Source organism: Seriola dumerili, unplaced genomic scaffold (assembly GCF_002260705.1).
Source record: "Seriola dumerili isolate Sdu_G_001 unplaced genomic scaffold, Sdu_1.0 BDQW01000319.1, whole genome shotgun sequence".
Taxonomy (NCBI): domain Eukaryota; kingdom Metazoa; phylum Chordata; class Actinopteri; order Carangiformes; family Carangidae; genus Seriola; species Seriola dumerili.
The window spans coordinates 2466368-2485516 of NW_019174574.1; the positions used below are offsets into that span (position 1 = coordinate 2466368).

General features: G+C 42.0%; 1 protein-coding gene across 3 annotated transcripts in view; it reads right to left on the bottom strand.

Annotated features, from left to right (window-relative positions):
• Nucleotides 1-3959: 3959 nt before the first annotated feature.
• prdm5 (PR/SET domain 5) overlaps nt 3960-19149 on the bottom strand; it is a 34371-nt gene continuing 19181 nt past the window's right edge. For all 3 annotated transcript variants that reach the window (XM_022759114.1, XM_022759116.1, XM_022759115.1), the window contains 3 exons: nt 10978-11063; nt 6088-6192; nt 3960-4124 (listed from right to left, as the gene is read on the bottom strand). In XM_022759114.1, the coding sequence (XP_022614835.1) occupies nt 3960-4124; nt 6088-6192; nt 10978-11063 (356 nt within the window). The remainder of the gene's footprint in view (nt 4125-6087; nt 6193-10977; nt 11064-19149) is intronic.

Here is a 19149-nt window from a genome sequence, read left to right on the forward strand (position 1 = left end):
CATTTTTAAGCTCTTTAGCAGCTAAACCCTACATTATGTTCACTAGCTAGTCACTACCTGTGTCTGTCTGCTGTTTGGTGCTGTGGAGGTTACGTACAGTGTTTTAAATAGCTGTAGAGCTGAAGCTGCCGGCCACATCTGGAAACAACACTGATGAGAATAGTAAGACTGAACCAAACCAGTCAATTTGTGGGCTGTAAAACTAAAACAAGAAGCTTGAAGATGCTAAACTCCTCCATACAACTGAAGGGACTGTCACTATGAGCAACTCTTTTCACATTAAACACAGATGTTTGATCCATTGTTGAAATAAATATTAATCATAGCAGCTTTAAGATAAATTCATGCATGATAATGCAAAGAAATATATACAATTTCAGAAAAGCCAATCCCAGAGTTTTATGTTTTCTTGCTTAAATGGAACAAGGCTGATGAGAGTGAAGTAGTGAAGTAAAGTTATGGGCCATAAAACCAAAACAAAGCGCTTCAGGACGCTGAAAGCCTGTGTGTAGCTGAGGAGAACTGCAGTCAGGTGATAATTCGTTGTGGGTTTATCACTACAAGTCATCACTTTCACATGACACATGGTTATTTGTTGTGTTGTCAATATAAACATTCTGATTACAGCAGCTTGAAATTAAATTCTGCAATGAATGACGGATGGAAAATCCTGAATTCAGAGAAGATGATACCTCAGTTTTCTGTTGTTCTTCCTTAATGGTTGTGAATAAATGCAGTTTGGGGCTGTGTGTCGGGGTTGGGGAGTATCTGTGAGCAGTTTAATGACAGTTCCTCTCCTCATTTCCTCCTAATGAAAGAATCCTTGTCTACCTGACCTGATACACCACTCTCTAGCCTGGAGTGGTGTCTGAAGATTAAATTAGAACCATCTTGTCTGTTAGCAAGCAAGACAGAAATATTGTGAGAATGGTGTGTGTGTGTGTGTGTGTGTGTGTGTGTGTGTGTGTGTTTTATTGAGACGGGCAAGTTTTTCGGCTCAAGCCCTTTGGCTGAAGCGTTTGACCTTTTACTGGTTTTCAGTGTCAAGGATTTTTAGCTTACTCAAGTTCCACAGTCTGTTTCCATGGAGACACAGCTTTGAGAGAATGTCCATCACTGCTGAAAGGGTGACCCAGAATACCCAAACACACCCTGCCCAATCGTATTAAAATTCCTCCACATGGCACTACTCTCTGGGCATTCGCATTCCACAGTACTCCGGTCCAGGGTCGTGGAAGGAAAGGCTACCTGTTGCTATGGCAACATTATCCAAACACAGAGGTCAGACAAGCGTGTCCGTGTCATTCCTAACGTGACAGCGGTTCGCCATAAACCCGGGGCCGCGGTGGTAATCATACTCCTGCGCAGTGGGCGGGGCCGGCGTTCGGCTCTGTGGACGCTGGTCGGGGCCCAGTCTGGCCACACTCACAAATGTGGAGGCAACACAGGAAACTGGGGCTTACAGTAAAAACATGTAATTAGAAACACATTGAGTTGGAGCTTTGGCGTGATACACCCAGTAGGAAGGGAGAGACGCATGCAGGCAGAGATGCATGCAGGGAAAAAAAAAAAAACTCATTGAAGTGGAGGACGAGATCACCGGGTCACTGGGAAAGTCCCAGGAGAAAATCAAATGTTATGAGACAAAAATGGAAAAACAGAGACAAGGACAGTGACAGGCGAGACACATCGAGACTGAAGAGCAGAGCGATAATGAGAAGCAGGAACATCTCAGCACCCAGTCTGACCTGTCAGCTGCTCCAGGACAGACATGTGGCAGACACTAATTTTCCACTGTTGCAAATCCCTACTACTACTACTGTTTACAAGATGCAATATAAATGCCACTGTATTTGAGAGTGCGTCAGTATGGCCCAGAGGCCTCACCACTACTGAGCAGGCGGCGGGCAGCACGAGCTCAGTGGGCAGCCTGGGCCTCAGCGGGGCCCGGTGGCTGGGGCCACGCCCTGCGCGGTCACACAGAGAACCAAGCACCAGAGGGAGAGCGGGTGAACTTGGCCACATGCGAACTGAGAGTCATCACTAACCATGCTTCTCCTGAAGCCTGACAGCGGCTGATAGGAGTGTGGAGACATCGTGCAGGTTTTGATTTCTTCGCTGTGAGCAGTGAAGCTGAAATGTAATCTAACATGAATACCCATAATTAGTTAATTGTTAAACAAACAGCGCACACTCAAAGACGTGAAGATAGACATACTGCAATAGTTATGTGTTTTCAGGAAGCCAAAGCCACACATGGCAAGATTTATTGAGTTTGAGCAGCAGCCCATTTGACAAACTTCACAGAGCGATGACGACTCGCGGCGCTCCCACTTCACTGCACCGCTGTGAGATTCTCACAGTCAAATCCTGAGATACCAGAGATCCTCTGCAGGGGACGGACATGAGAGAGAGTCCCCGCATCCACAGAGAGAAACCATCAGAGACGCTCTTTAGTGTGTGGCTTTACAGATCAGGCGAGTGGTGACTGTGGCCTCAGAAAAAAAAAAAAAAGTAATTAGCCTTCACTCCCAGCACACTGCCAACCCAAGAATAGGGGTTAGATGAATGACGAGAAGTGAACAATTTTAATCAACTCTCAAAGCGTTTCCTCCTCCTCCCCCCTCCCCCCTCCCTCAACATCAACAGTTCACAAACACATAATTAGAACGCGCGCAGGAAATGGATGTTTGGTAGGTGACGAGGTTTTATACATTTCAAAATATAAAAGTGTGAAGTGACAATTCACAGTCGACAGATGCAGAATAAACAGCTGGAAAACTGGACATTAATCAGAGGGGCAGTAAATGAGGAAGCAAATGAATGTGGATATAAAACAGGATAGAGTTGCACTTCTACTGAAATACATGAAATACTGAATTGAACTATCATTAATAAAGAAGGATGTAAACACACACTGTAAGGCCCAAGAACCCCTGGGCCATTCATATGAAAACGATCTGTCACAAAAGTCAACAAACAGTACTTTGGATTTTCTTTTTGTCCCAAATATGGGACGTAGAAACAGTGACACACTTAAAGCACCATTGCTCTTCATTCAGAGCCCAGGTCATGGGAAAGGAAGGAACAGTTGAACCAAATCATCTTAAGTTAATGTTGTAGGTCCAACAGTTATCCAGCTAATCAAACCTAAAACTGAACAACCTTCACATTTCAGAGAAAATCCGAAAGCTCCCATCAACTATCCCACGGTGCAACAAGCATCCTGCAGATTTTAAAGGAGAATGAAGCATGTAAACTTTCTAGCTGTCATGTTAACACCTCTCCATCTCCATCTGCTGTTCAACTATCCCTTTTAATACTATGACAGAAAGGTGATATTCTGAAATCATAAATGGACCAACATGCTTTAAAGTGTGCTCTGGGGCTTAACAGAGTCTAAATAGTAAACATGTTAGAACACAAAAGAACAGCAACATGTAGAAAGTGTACAGGTAAATTAAAAAGTGTCTTTAAAGATCTTTGGTCGCAGTTTTTTTTTTTTTTTTTTTTTTTTTACTGCCACTACCACAGTTTTACAGTAAGGTATTCAGTGAATACCACAGTGAAGGAGGTCAGGCTGTAACAGTATGAACAGTAACACTGGTTAGAAGTCAGGAGGACTGGGAGTGAAATGTCCGACATTTCATTTGGCCTGTGAGCAGACGCAGCGGCTCTGGAGGCAGATCAAACATATGTGGAGTTTTGTTTGTACAGGTTTTCAAAGCAGTATCTAAACAGTATGACAAAAAAATTACAAATGTACAGTCTACGTTTCAATTTCAAAACAGTCCCTTATGTTTTCCATAGTCTACATGTATGTATCTTTAATAACAACATTTCTGCTATCTATCCATCTGTGTATGTGAAGGCGGTACCGGCTGCATGAAGCATGGGACTGAACTTTATCTGAGGAATCAGATATCAGATATTTTCAGCCAGTGCTTCCATAGTTGCCTCTAGCTCTCTGTTTCCCCGTGGACATTTTCCATGTGTACTTTGAGGTAGTCGTTCCTGGTGAACTTCTTATGGCACAGCTGGCACTCTGCCATCGGCCGGTTAGGGTTGTGTGTCAGCTTGTGTCTGCTGAGCATCTTCTTCAAGCTGAATGACAGGTCACACACCTACAACACACAGCAAATACAGGATTTTAATTCCCCTAATCAAAACTAATGAGCACATTTTATTTTATTTTTTTAACCCTCTGACGTTGTCTACAAAATTCCTCCGCTCACTGCGGAGTTGAGTTTTATCACAGGCACAGCCGGACACAGGGAATGATTTGTAAATCATATGCATGTACTTGGTGACAGAAATCCCCCCTTTTTTCCCCCAGTTAAAGAGCGGGAATGCATGCAACTTAACATCCATCATAAATGAGCCATTTTACACTGTACAAATGACTCCATCGTCTTCTATCAATCATGATAATCCGCCACTGGCTGGCGTTCAGCTGCAGTTTAACATCCTGCTTCAGGAATCTCAGCATGTCTCCTCCTCTCTCCATCTGTGGAGAACTTCAGTGCGATGAATTACACTCACAAAGTCTCGCAGACAGATATATCTGTGGGCAAAACGTTGAACCAGCAGAACCACTACATCATACCATAACCATAGTTTACCAGGTAACTTGGACGCTCACGCTGATGTGCTATCATGTTCTAGCTTTACCATCCAAGTGGAATGAAACACAGCTCAGACAAACTACAAATCTGATCCGGTGTCAGTAAAATATTTAGAATTTTATGAAGTGAATCAGTGACAGGGGCTGATGGGAGTGGGGCCTCCGCATCTCATCCTAACCCAGATGTTACTGGATGCTTCTACAGCATTTTTAATACTGTTATGACAGACGCTGCTTATAGAGCGCCTCTAGCTTGTCTGGAAAACGTTCCTGGAACCGTGTGATCCTTTTGTCTGACTCAAAATCCACACAAATTACAATCCACATGTTATTTCTATTATCTTCAATAGTTTAGAGTTGAATTATTTACATGAAAATGTCTCTTACAAAGCCGAGGAAAAAGAATCCAGATGAATGTCGGATGTCGCTGGGAGACACTTTCTGGTGATGCTTCACTGACAGTGAATGGGTCACTGATTCTGTGGTCTTAAACAACAGCTACAGATGATTCTCCAGGGATATGGGCGCATTTACTGGTTTAGATGCCACAGATTGAGGCTTATTAGGGCGATAAAGCTCAAACAAGAGTCTGACAATCCAGATTTGGGTGATGGATTTATGGAATTAAGAAATATTTGTATTCTAAGGTTATGTTCAGGGGTTTTCAGAGTCTGAGACTCTGCCTCCTCTGTCACAGGATCACTGTGATACTGAGGAAAATATGATGATTCTCAGGCAGGTTTTGAGTTACAAGGATAGTGTTTTTTTTATTATTTCAAGAAGATTTATGCACTATTATTCAATAAGTGGAAGTCACACTGAATATAAAGATGTGTGTATCATGTCTATGTGTTCAGATTTGACTGAGTTGTGGCTCCGAGAAGAAGGAGTGGCCTAAGTGCCATTATTGCCCAGAATCCTTTGTAGTAGTTTGTGGTAACTGATCCTTGTGCTTTACATTACATACACTGTACATCACATTAAAAAGTTTTGAGGGTTAGATAGAATTTCATAGGATTTTGAATTTAAATTTAAGATGCTGTTGTGGCTTTCTAAAAAAAAAAAAAAAAACAGAAAATATCAAGTATACCGCCCTTTTGAATTTTCACAAATGTTGATGAAAACCCTGCGATGAAAAAGTTTGTTGAAAACATGGACAACATCTTTGTCGTGTGTTCCCTCCCCAGTCTCTGAGAATAATTATTACTCCTACAGTATTATAAACAGAGGGTAATTTCTCCCTCTGATCCTCTCAATGTGTTTATGTGAGATCAGCCCACTCGGCCTCACCAGAGAACCAAGATCACTATCTGCCTCTCACTGAGCAGCTCCCCCAACTCTTCCCCACATCTGGCCTGGTGCCAGAGCGCTATCACACACCGGACACACACACACAAACACAAGCAAGAATCAAGGCAGCGCAGGTTGGTTTGTAGGCACAGAGGAGGCAGGTAGACACTTACATCACATTGGAAAGGTTTCTCTCCTGTGTGGGTCCTCATGTGCTCGTCCAGCCCTCTCTTCTGGCTGAAGGCCTTGTTGCACTCGCTGCATTTATATGGCTTCTCCTGCAGTGACACACAGATGCACACACCAGATTTAAAGAGGGTATTTCATCTGTCTGTGTGTAGCAGAACAATACACAAAACAATACTTGCCCCATTCAGTCACATATGGACAAAACCTGGAGGAAAAAAGTGTAATGATCCACATATGTGCACGCACACACACCAGGAAAAACAAACAGACATGCACAGCACAGTGGAAAACACAGAAGATGTGGAAACACACACACACACACACACACGCACGCACGCACGCACGCACGCACGCACGCACGCACGCAGGCACGCACACTGATACGCTCTGCCTTCACACCCCGGTGTTCTCTCCGTGTGAGTTTATGAAGATATGAAATTAAAGATTGTACAGCTCCTGCGGTAGGGAGGAAATGACCGGCATAGGGGCCATCAAAAACACATGGAATCCTCAAAGGAGCAAGGAAAACACGGCACAGAAAATCCCTTTGAACATGTATCAGAGCACCGGCACTCTGGGGCTGTAGAATATCACTCCTCTGTCTCCACACCTCATCAGTTTACCAAAGAACATTTCCTCTGCGCCTTTCGGAGGCCTGTCTCACTGTCAGTCAAAGTGCATATCTCGCTGTGGGTGTGTTTTCACAAAAACTCCAAGTATGTGTGTGTGTGTGTGTGTGTGTGTGTGTGTGTACAGTTCTGATGAGGGTGGACAGTAGGTGTGTCCGGCAGTCAGAGAGGAAACAGTGGTGACACCTAAAAGACTGGAGGAGAAATAAGAAGCGTGAAGATAGCAGGGAGCTGGTTCCCAGTATCACTCTGTGTGAAGCTGTTTTTGACAAGTCTGCCTGATAGCAAAGGCTCTACCCATTTAAAGCTTAGTTGTCATGGGAACAGGGTGAATGCAGGAAGTAAGGGTCCTGGGAAAGGCGCTATCATGTGGGCGGGGCAAGGAGTGCCCAGTGACACAGGATACAAAAGGAGGTAAAGATCAGGTTCACTGCATGTGCGCAATTGAGTGCACAGATATGTGTGAGCAGCTTTAAGTATGCAACTGTTTGTGAGGATGTGGCAGAATGATGGGGAACAATGGAAATAAAGCAGTGTGTGTGTGTGTGTGTGTGTGTGTGTGTGTGTGTGTGTGTGAGGAGACAGTTTGTGTGTAATGCAAATTTCCACTTAAATCTTCTGCTTTAACGACGACCTCCTCTTTTTCCATGAGGTTATAATGGTTGTTGTATGACAAGGAAAATAAGAGAAAACTATGAGGGTTCAGAGTTCAAAGGTCAGGAAACACATGGATAGACTTAGGTGATGTGAACCCAAAATGCATCACTGTGACCCTGGTAACATTGAACATCTGTACCTTGTGACCTTCATTCTTCAGCAGCTGTTCACCCTCTGACCTTTGACCTGAACGTTCCTCTGAGTCTGACCACTCTCTGCTAAGAGCAGAGACAGAGTTTTGTTTACTTACTCCAAAAGAGTCTCATGTCTCATGTGTCATGTTAAAAATGTGGGTATTTGTAAATCAGCATGAGAACAGGAAGTCCCAGTGCCCTATCAGACTTCAGGTTGCAGTTTGAAATCAGTAAGTCAGAACAGTTTTTAGCCTCAGTAGCATGTTAGCCATGCTATCGACAACGTTGCTCCACCACTTTGAAATATCTGAAAAACTACTGGATGGATTGCCAAATTTGGTTCTGACATTCATGGTGGATGATTCCCAGTGGATGAATCATTGCTGTGAATATGTTAGCATGGTGACATTACCATTTAGCTCTAAACACTTCTGTGCTTAAGTACAGCTTCACAGAGCTGCTAGCATGGCTGTGTCCAAAATCACTACTGTATTTACTATAGTGTACTATAGTTACTGTCCACCATTCCATTTGAGTATCCAAACTCTGTGATCTGAATTCCACAATGAAATGAAAGAGTAGTGTCCATGGCCGTTACTGCCACAATCTGCTTGGAATCCCACAATGTAATGCTCTACATTTTATAGGTGGGGAAAATCCCGGTTATATACCAAATGAAAATGTATGTAGGTGTCTGAAATCTGTATTTACTGATCACTGTTAGGTCATTGAGGGTTCATTGAGTGGTTACTGGTGAATGAGTGAATGAGGGAGTGGTTCCTGACACAGCCTCAGTCTCAGTCATATACAGTGTGTTACAGTAGCATTACCACAACAGCAAATCGAAGTCACCTGTTAGCTTGTTGCCCGTAATGTATGTATGGAACAACATCAACTCTACAAAGTGGTTTGAGTCGTGTTTGAATTAATTCCAACAAATTACGTTAGTTCTTTTAACTTTTTAATTTTCAACATGTCCCAGTCCAAAAACATTTAACAGACTTCTTGGCAAAGAAGAAAAGATGGAACCTCTGACATCAAGTGTAATTATATGGTATAGATACATTCACATCCATTGACATCAGAGATCAAAACAATATTATGATTAAAAAAAACCCCTCTAATATCCAAAATATCGGCCGTTCATATCACCACCAATGTGTTCCATTTTATTAGCTGGTGATGTGGTTTGTGGTAAAAAGACACAAACTCCAAACACATCCATCTCAAATTGTCTGTACATTAACAGTGAGCTGCAGCCAAATGACATTTGTTTTGCTCCACAGTGACTTCATCTGGCTCTGCTGTTTGTAACTGTTCAGCCCATATTTCAGAGCGCTGTGAGCAAAGGCAGATCTGGGAACATTAGGAACCAAACATCAGTCAGTTTAATCAGCAGCTCACTAAAAAATTATACCTGTCTGTTTCTACTGAGCGACGTGGACCTGGACAGGAGACCTCCATTATCAACACACTGTAAGAGTGGAGCGCTGTGCTCTGGACAGTATTAAGACAGGACACATCTTTGAAATTAACAGCGCTGACAGGCCGTGACTGTCACAGTCATAGCTTTAGAAACTGATGATGGAAATCTATGATGAAATACATATTAACTCTCATTTATCAAGTGACACTAACACACACATCCAGATGCTCACAGAGAGCTCATGGAAAGTGGCGCTTTGGTGGAGAACTTCAATGGGCCGAGAAGTGACGCAGGGAAATGAGCGGCGTCCCAGCCCAGGAAATGACCTCATCACCTACCTTCTCCTTTCTCCACCCTGAGCTCTGACTCACTTCACATTTACATGTTCAGGCCGTTAAAGCTCTGTTTACTATGTGTGCATCTGAATGCATTGCCACACAATCAACAGTTGTCAACAGAGTCAAGTCTTCTGAGTTTATGGAGAAATAAAACAAAGAATGTGAGTAAACCAGCACAGTGTGAGTTCAGTGTATCTAATGTTCTCTTCTGTCTGTACCTACATTGTGTCTGTGCTTACTGTCAGTGGGTTAAGATCATTTATAAATAAACCTGTGAGTGTGGAGATTACCTCATTATTAAAAGGAGAAGGGAGTGTCACAAATGTTAGACACAGAGAAAACAGAACTTCTTTCACTGGGTGAGACCATAGACTGTAAATAAAGATAGACGTAGCCTCTGTCAGGTCACCCACAGGTTTCTGAAGCTCAGAGTGAGCTGCTCCACCATCGCCATCTTGGCAGTACCTGACTCCGCCAAACTCTCAGCTAATCCAAAAATGGGCAAGCCGGCTTGTGGCAAGCATGCGCTCACCCGCCTGTCACTCAAAGCGACATGCCCTCAATTATGCATAACTTTAAGCCTTAATAAAATTTTAACAATTGAGTTATGTAAAAATTCACCCCCCGTACAGTTGTCATGAGGGAGGAAATTAGCCGTAGAGACCAAAACAGTTTTTTGTACCAGGTACATTGTAATTCATTATCATGTTGTATTCACCACTGGTAGTCGACACTGATGAGAGCCAATCAGGAGAGACCGTGGGTGTCTACGTCATCATTTCTAAAGGTCTCAGTTTCTGTCCATCCAGACTACAACACAACCCCAGAGTTTTCAAAATAAAAAAGGACCAGCAACATTTCCAAATTTCTCTGTTTTAGACACTCTAAAAGTATTACTGGATGTAGCCTAAGTCTCAACAGAGGGCCTGAAGCACTGTGCTCCAGATTGAATGATAAAGTCAGTGGGACTGCGTCAGCATCCCTGTCACTCTGTCTGTGTCTCTTACACTGTTTGTACTTTTTTTGAATGTTCATAATGCCCATAAAGAAGACATCACATATCTGATTACTGCAGGCAGACAGAGAAACTCACAGAATTTAAAGAGAACATGTCTGAAATTAACTAGATGACATGAGACAGAACCAAACACCAAGGACTTGATTCTAAGAAGTTTTGATAAAGACGGATCAGGCAGTTCTCATTTTGCATAGAGCAGTCTGGTGAAACACTGCAAGCAGTACAATTAGGTGTTAATAGGCCCTTTTCCCAGCAGACATTTTGACTTGTCATAGTAGCAAAGGTACAGTTGTGACTAATAACATTAAGGACGACAGTGACATTGAACCAATATGCACAATACCACGCCCTTTAAACTGAAGCAGCTACGGGACTTTAGCCATCATCATTTGTATATTTACACCTGTGATTTTCTACTGTCACATTTCAAAATATCTGCTGTGCAAAAAAGAAGTGATGCATTTGATGATGCTTTGCGATTGCTTTCATTACTTCAGTAAATATATAATAATGCCACCATGGCATTATTATATATGATGGTATTTATCCATACAGTTACATGCAAAGGGTAATGTGCAGTAAAAATACACCTGACTAAAACCACAACTGTGTTTTGGGAACCAGCAAGCAACAATCTTTTATAACAAGAGCACAGAAGTGGTTCAGACTTACTCGTGTGTGTGTGCGGATGTGCATCTTCAGGCCATCGTTCTTGCTGAATGCTTTGTCACAGTAAGGGCACTGGTATGGACGCTCACCTGGGGAACAGAAAACATTATGAGGCCACAGCACTGACATATAAATAGTTCCATATAGGTTTCTACCATAGACTGTAAATAAAGATGGACGTAGCCTCTGTCAGGTCACCCACAGGTTTCTGAAGCTTAGAGTGAGCTGCTCCACCATCGCCATCTTGGCAGTGTCTGACTCCGCCCCTTACTCCCAGCTAATCCATAAATCGTCAAAGAGGTGGGGCGTGTGAGGAGCTGAGATTTCAGTGTATGCTGGTTTGTGGCAAGCATACACTCACCCACCTGTCACTCAAAGAGGCCACGCCCTCAATTCTCCATAACTTTAATCCTTAATAAAATGAAAACAGGTGAGTTATATAAACAGGTGTCATGAAGGAGGAAATTAGCTCTAGAGACCAAAACTGTTTTTGTACCAGGCTGTAAACATGTTTATTTCTGCTGCTTCACTCCCACAACATGGGAGTCTATGGGGATTGACTCGCTGTTGGAGCCAGACTTAGAGGAACTGCAGGTTTTAACACTTCAGTGTTGGCTTCATTTTTCAGAAGATTGCTGCTTGGTTTAAACAAGTTTAACCTACAGTTCTTTATAACAGGAAGATTTGTGACTGTATGTGTACTGCAAATGTGCACATGTATGTCACACACACTGACAGATACAAAAACGTTCTCAAACATGACCATCTAAAGCACGACCTTCACTCTCACGTAGAATACAAAAGAAATATCTGGCCTCTGATCTGTCTCACAGATGTACCAGGTGTGTGTGCTACTACAGTCCCTCTGTCCGGTCCCCTTTCTCTTCCTGACCTGCTCTAACACAGATTTAACCTGGCTACTGGTAGACCTGAGCCAGTCACTTCTGATGCACACTGACTTTCCACTGCACAGCAAAGCTTGTGTTGGCTACGATTCACGGGCCGATATCTGAGCTACGACTGGCCAACAGTTTAGGAGCACATCAGAGGCAATGTGGTTTATCCCAGTTGGATCAAAAGCAGTCCAGCCAAACTCCTACAGATCCTATCTGAGCGCACGCTGCTGACGACGAAGAGGAAGTGACAGGCTGTCAGTCAACCAGTCTACTGACACATGGATCTGTTTACCAGGCCAGATTCATGAGAAAGATAGGATCACCACAGTTGATTACTAATCTATAGAAGAGAAATGAGGTAACCTATATAACCACACTGAAATGAAAGATTCAGATAGGAAAGTACAGTATGAAAGAAATAAAATCCTGGGTTCAATATTTGTATATTTTATTTCATAGATGTTCCATAAATCATGAAACTAGTGCAAACTAAATACATTTCCTGTGTCTAGAAAACTAAAGATAGAGCCAGCAATCAAATGATATTAGCTATTACTCTATTCAGAATTTATATATATATATATATATATGTGTGTGTGTGCCTCCAAGTTCACACAGTACATTTTAATGAAATTGCCAAAAATGGATACCTGCAGGTAGACATCTGTGTCTATTCCTTCAGTACAACAATCTAATTTTTTTATCAGCTTCATAGTCACATAATCTCTCTTTAGAGATTAATTGTTGAACAGGCAAGCAAGTAATTTTATTGATGGGGGAGATGTTTTGCCCCTTTAAGTAATAAGGTTAATTAGCTGTGTTTCCTTGGGATTCAAAATGCAAAATGCTTATTACATCAGAAAATCCATCTAGAGAATATATGAGAGGAGTAATATTATCACTGTGTTGGAGGAATATTTCTCTTCTGTTTCTCACAGTAAGTCTAAGTATAGTCAAACAGCCAAGTGTGAAGGTTTGACTGAAGTATTAAGTAAATATTTAATGGCCATTTTTTATATTTCATATAAAGGTATTCAGGCAGAATGAAATGCTTTTCATGGGAATGTGTGGATATTTAGCATTTGAATGATTTCATTTGAAAATGAAACCCACGGCTATATCCTGACACGACTTTATATTTCAGACTTGACCGGTGCTCCAACTTTCAATTGTCAAACAGCTAAAATGGTTATCCATATCCTAGAAAGCCTGTGGCTACGACAGCTGTTACGTAGCAGATACACAAGTCAGGGTCTAAACCCACCATAAACCCCCCACAAGAGGGCTTCAGAGGAGCGCTGTGACACACAGTCATAAAATGTGTAACATCACGTTGGTGTAGAAAGGGTTAACGTGACATATGTGGACTGATTACATATACACATACTGAGACATGTGCTCAAGGGCAGCTTTGTATACTGTCCCAGAATCCCCTTCTGTGCAGTTGCAGCCTCTAGGAGGCCTTTTGTTGACAAACAGGAAAATCTGAGTCCCAGATGTGTTTTGAGACAGATGAGAGCAAGTCCTATGTCTTGTGTAGCATGTGTGGTATCGGGTTATGGCTCAGTGTTAGCCTTGGGGAACCCTGGAGAAGGCATTAGTGTGCTAATAGCACCGGAGCACAGCGTGCCAATGTACTTCTGTGGCTTGGATCACATCCCTCCCAGGAGCTGGCTATTGTCAGCTAATACACAGCACAGACGACCACACCCTGCTAACACACAGGCTCGCACTAAGTGCTCACCAATTCACCTACTTAACCTATACACTCTGCTCTGGACATGTGTGCCTCATCTGGAAAATGCACACACAGAGAAAACGATGGTATTTGATATTTTAAAAGAGGTCATTCATAAATATTGTAACTAATAGTTCCCACTCATGACTTTTCAACAGTCATTGCTTTTCCACTGGTTCAACCTGCTCATAATAAAACAAGAGCAACTCAATCCCTTAGTGAAACAGGAAATAAACAAATGCTACTTAGAAACCTAAGTAGTAACAGTCTTGCAACATTGGTCTGTGTTATTCGTGCGAGGGGCTTAGTGTCTGTTCTGCTGAGTGCGACTGTAACTAGAAACCTCCACTTATTCTCCAGATTGAGCCAGATTGTTTGGGGATTATGAGGGGTGGCTGCAGCACTGAGCCAGGGCTTTATGTGTGTGGAGATGGTAACTGATTTAGCATGTGCTGAAACAGTACACCATCTCTTTGACCCCTGGTGTCTCCCCCGCCCCCTGCTGTGGCCCTCACACTCCTTGTCTGCTAATCGATCCGTTTGGCACCCCTTGTGTGTTGTATATGTGCACATACGGCTGTGTGTCTGGTTAGCAGATGGCCGGCTTTGTCGTTTTGCCTGCTGCACAGCGTTCCTGTTATGGAGAGCGCTTTGTAGCTTCGGGGGCTCCAGTCTGAAAGACATTAGTGTAGTCCGTCAGAAATTAATTCCTGGCTTCCTCCAGTTCAGCCAGACAGTGGCCCTCCACTCTCTGCCATGTGCCACATGCCGACAGAGGCCGCAGAGGTAACGTGATATCAGTGTGTGAGAGATGATAAGAGATCGCCTTTGATGAGCCATAGGAACGCCCAACAACTTTTACACTTGACCTTCCCTTTATGGCCAGAGTCTCAGTAGATTTCTCCACTTCCTCAAATAATTCTCTGAAACTCGCCCGTGTGAAGGTGCCTGTATCAGACAAGTCTGTGCCCGAGCCTTACCGCACATGCTGCACATCTGAACCTGACACAATCCTCGATCTAAATGAGGCATCTGCACCGCACCCAAAAAGAGTTAAAGCTGCAAGGCTCAGATGATAATTCAGTACATGGTGATTTTCCTTTACAAGATTGTAACCATGACCACAGCCAGGACAAACAAAATCATCTGTACATATACAGGTTCAGTGATTCCAGTTCAGGGCAGATTTTTTGTTGTGTGATTACATAAAGCTGCAACGTGTAGCTTTTTAAAACATGGAAATATGATCAAGAAGATCAGTATCCTCTGTCCTGTGCCAGTGTAGGAAGTGAGTGTTTTCTCTTCTCTGTCACTGAAAATGAAAACTATGGAATACTATGACCTGAATATCAATGGTAGTCTGATTGATAAACACATATTCTCATAAACATCAGTGCCAGAGAGCAATCCCAGTTACAGCAATTCAAATAATGCACCTTGACTGTAAGTTTCCCAGCACAGTCATTAAGTGAAGTAATTAAGTTATTAAGTTAGATTATACTATAAATTATGTTTAAAATTGATGTGGCAGTGATTTACTGATGTAAAAATGCAGCTGTAACACAAGCCTTCAGCTCAGGGAGGCAGATCTATTTAACTTGTCATCAGTCGTCCAAAAGTTACAAGCCTACTCCTTGCTCTACGACCGTGAGGAAACCCAGACAGTGGGTTTTGGCCTGTATGTAAATGATCTGCTGTGTATAATTAACCAATAATAAAATAATGGTTACCCAGTGGGTCAGTGAGAACCAGGACTTGTTGTGAATCAGGGGGATAATACACATTCCAAGCAGAATGAATTTAAATGTTGATGCACTCTGTTCAGATGTTATCTGTTATTTCGTTGTATCATCAGTGTCATTTTTAAAGACCTTTTTCTTCTGTGAATGTGTTGGGCATAAAAGAACATGCTTGTTGATTTGTCATTATGAGTGTTCAGCTTGTTCTGTTGTGTCTTCACTGACTAGTCCATTAAAGGGCCACTCAACCAATTTTAAACAAGTAATGTAACAGAAACTATTGAGTTGCATTATGGGAAATGTAGGAAGGTGTTTTTATGCACATTTTCAATTGTGCAGAAAAAAAACCTGAGTGGAAAATCAAGACAAACAAACAAACAAAAAAAAAAACAACACAAATACGTTTTTTCACACGTCTGAGGTGAAACTTGAACTGATAAAAGAATAATGTGATGAAATGTAATAGAAACAATTTAGTAAATAAACTTCAAAGTCCACTGAAGCATCTGCTACTGGAGAGACTGAATATAGCTGCAGATGAAAAAACAAACAATGAATAAACATAAATCATATTTCCGTTACATTTTTTTCACATCGTTTTCATTAGTTTGAGATTTCATTTCTGCTCTTTTAATCACTTTGTTGTGATCTCTTCTGTAACGATTTAAGTAGAAAATAAGCACCACCAGCTGTTCATCTCTGTGTTGCAATCTCCTAATTTTATATTATTTATTTATTAATCCTTTTCTAAATGTATGCAATCTATTTCTGTTTTGAGTGTTTTGGGACTTTATCTAAACTCCAGATTAAAAGTTTGGATATCTCACTGTCTGCTGCTGCTTCAATTTTGACTTTTCTGTTTTAATCCGTCTCTTGTAAGTCCACCAACTATATGGAAGTGCTATACTAAAATTGCTGAAGTGGCCTTTTAAAGTCACTAAGTTTACCTTTTTATAGCATCTCTAGTAAAACAACACAATCTAAGGAAAAATCGGTGCTGTCTATGTGCTGCTTTTATCAGTTTCCTCCAGCTAAATTCAACACATAGTGTCTTGAACACATCCCATCTCAGACAGCTGTTGCTACTTCTTTGTTTAGTTTTGTCTCGTGTCTCTGCTTGTTAAATCTGCAGCTTTACTTTGTTGGTTATGAGGAATTATGAACAACTAACTTTATTTATGACAAATACTCCATTGTTTCCCACTGAGACCCGCTGAGCTGTCTGCATGTAGGAAAGTCTAAATGCTGAGGCTTGAATCATGGTGTAATATAAACACTAAATCAGCATTAAGGGTTAAAATCCCACAACAATTAGCTGTAACATAGCTCATGGGCTTACACTTATCATTGTGCCCAAACATGACATGTGCTATGATGTCAGTGTGACAGCGAGGCACTGGGTTCTGTCAACATTTCCCTTGGCACAAATAATTTTCATGACCCCACCATGGTTATTTACCACATCATGGCACACACGGTGGGAAAGTCTGCTCTCACTGAGCTCTGATGTGGAGACAGACACATTTGCTCCATCACGGGGCCAAAAAGAACAATTTAGAAAATGATAGAAACATCCATCATAACTGCTGAACTCCAAAAACTCTTCAACAGCCTCGTCCAAGTTTTTGACAGCTCACATTTTATGGGTCGTCGGTGAACTCATAAAGGCTGCTCTCTGAGAAGACGCCTGCCTCTGTGGCACTACCACTAATTTGTTTGAGCTCAACATGATGTTCTAACCAAATTAAACTGAAACAAAATACAAGCCAAATATACAGTGCATGCCGTGCCAGCTGCTCAATACTTTCAGTTCGATGTTTTCAAATTCTTCTTTAATCCCTTCACACTTCACCCATTTTTCCCATAATGCCCTGCAGTGTTTGATGGTAAAATGATGGGGGGAGGAAATCTCCGAGGAATCCTGACAAAGTCCTCTGTGTTTGGCAGGTAAATAATCAATGCTGACTTGTTCCTGTGAAGCCGGAAGACAAACAAGATCAAGCTTTCCTGTCTGCCATCGGGAAAAGCTGTCGATTTAAAGGTCTTTACCTCAGCTGGTGGCTTTTTTAAGAGCTCACTGACAGAAAAACTGGCTATCTTTAAAGTTTTACTCACATTAACAAGGCTGTTATATGATTTACACATCTCACATTTCTCACACAGTTCAACACAGATGAGCTACATGAGACCAAAATTACAAAATCACAATTTGAGAATAATTTTGTCAGTTTTCACACTTTTCAACAAAGCTCATTTTTTTCGCTCACACAAAAACACAACAAACAAACAAACCCAAGTCTATAGAATGAGGGGACAGATTTACAGCCAGTCAGGGTCAAGGGTCATCTGGCTGGATGCTTTCTTGGAGTGGTCTTTTCTCTCTTTGCTCCTTTCTTTCTTTGAGGTGTCCCCTCGGCTCCCACCCCTCCCCCAGCATTCCTCTCTTTTGTTTATTCTATATAAATACAATCAGACTGGGCCGAGGCTCACACTGGTATACATTCTCTCTTTCTGCTGGTTTGTCCTTCACACATACACATGTACGACAACACACACACACACACACACACACACACACACACACGCACACACACACACACACACACACACACACACACACACACACACAGCTCGTGCACACATGGATACACAGGGTGCTGTTGACAAAGTATGGTAGGCTTGTCAATGGACCATCATCCTGCCACCATTCAGTGGCACACACACACATTCTGACACACTAAGCCACACCTGCAGGGAGAGTTTGAGAGGCTACAAGCACGACTACAGCTTTTTCTTAATGTGAGTTTGGTGCAGAGAAATCCAACAGTAAACCGCGTGGCGCTAATGAAGCTGACCGAGGCATGATTAGGTCAAAGATCTGTGGCCAGTTGCACAAAACGCCTTCCTTAAAGTTCAAGTTAAGGTTTCCTTAAAATAAAAACAGTTGCACAGAACACCCTTAAGGTTTACTTAAAATGTTCACTTCAGTATTTAAGGTTTTCTCCTTATCTTGGTTGCAGCGGCTGGTTGCACAAAACACCTTAAGTTCCTGCTTAAGTATGACACTTATGGTTGATGCTCTCCTTATCTGAGGGAGTTACTTAAGGTTGTTGCACAGAATAACTTAAAGGGTTTCCCTTGTTAAGGAAAAACATTAAGGGATTTGCAGCAATGAAATTATAAAGTTTCCATGGAGACCATTTTTTTGCTGGCATTAGCACTTGTGATACTGATTAACATCTCACCTGTTCTTGGCTCACAATGTTGGCCTGTAGAAGAAAATGGCACAAGAAATTCAGGCAAGAAAACCAAATTGGTCAGAGGAGAAAAATGAGACACAGGAATACAGCAAAAGAAAACATGTACTAAAAACTGACTTGAGCACATCCGCGGAAAGTGGAGTGATCCAGCTCTAGACGGTCGCACAAATCATAAATTGTCTGCCGATCAAATCTATGGTGCACAATCAGTTCCTCGTCAATGAGGGTGTCCATCAGGTTCTTCCAGTTGTAGAAAACTCCTCTTATGTGTTCATTCTCTTAATTTTTCCATAAACTCAGCCATGCAGCAATTAAGATACAATCAGATGTACCTTTAGTTTTTTTCCTCAATTTGTTCGCTAAGGTCTTCTGTGCAACGGCTTAACGGACTTTAAGTGATTCCTTATGTATAACAAGGTGAAAACCTTAAATACTTAAGTGATCATTTTAACTTGGACTTTGAGGAAAATCTTATCTGAAGGTGTTTTGTGCAACTGTCCACAGAAAGCATTCCCCTCATCACCAGGTGTGTGTTGCCAGTA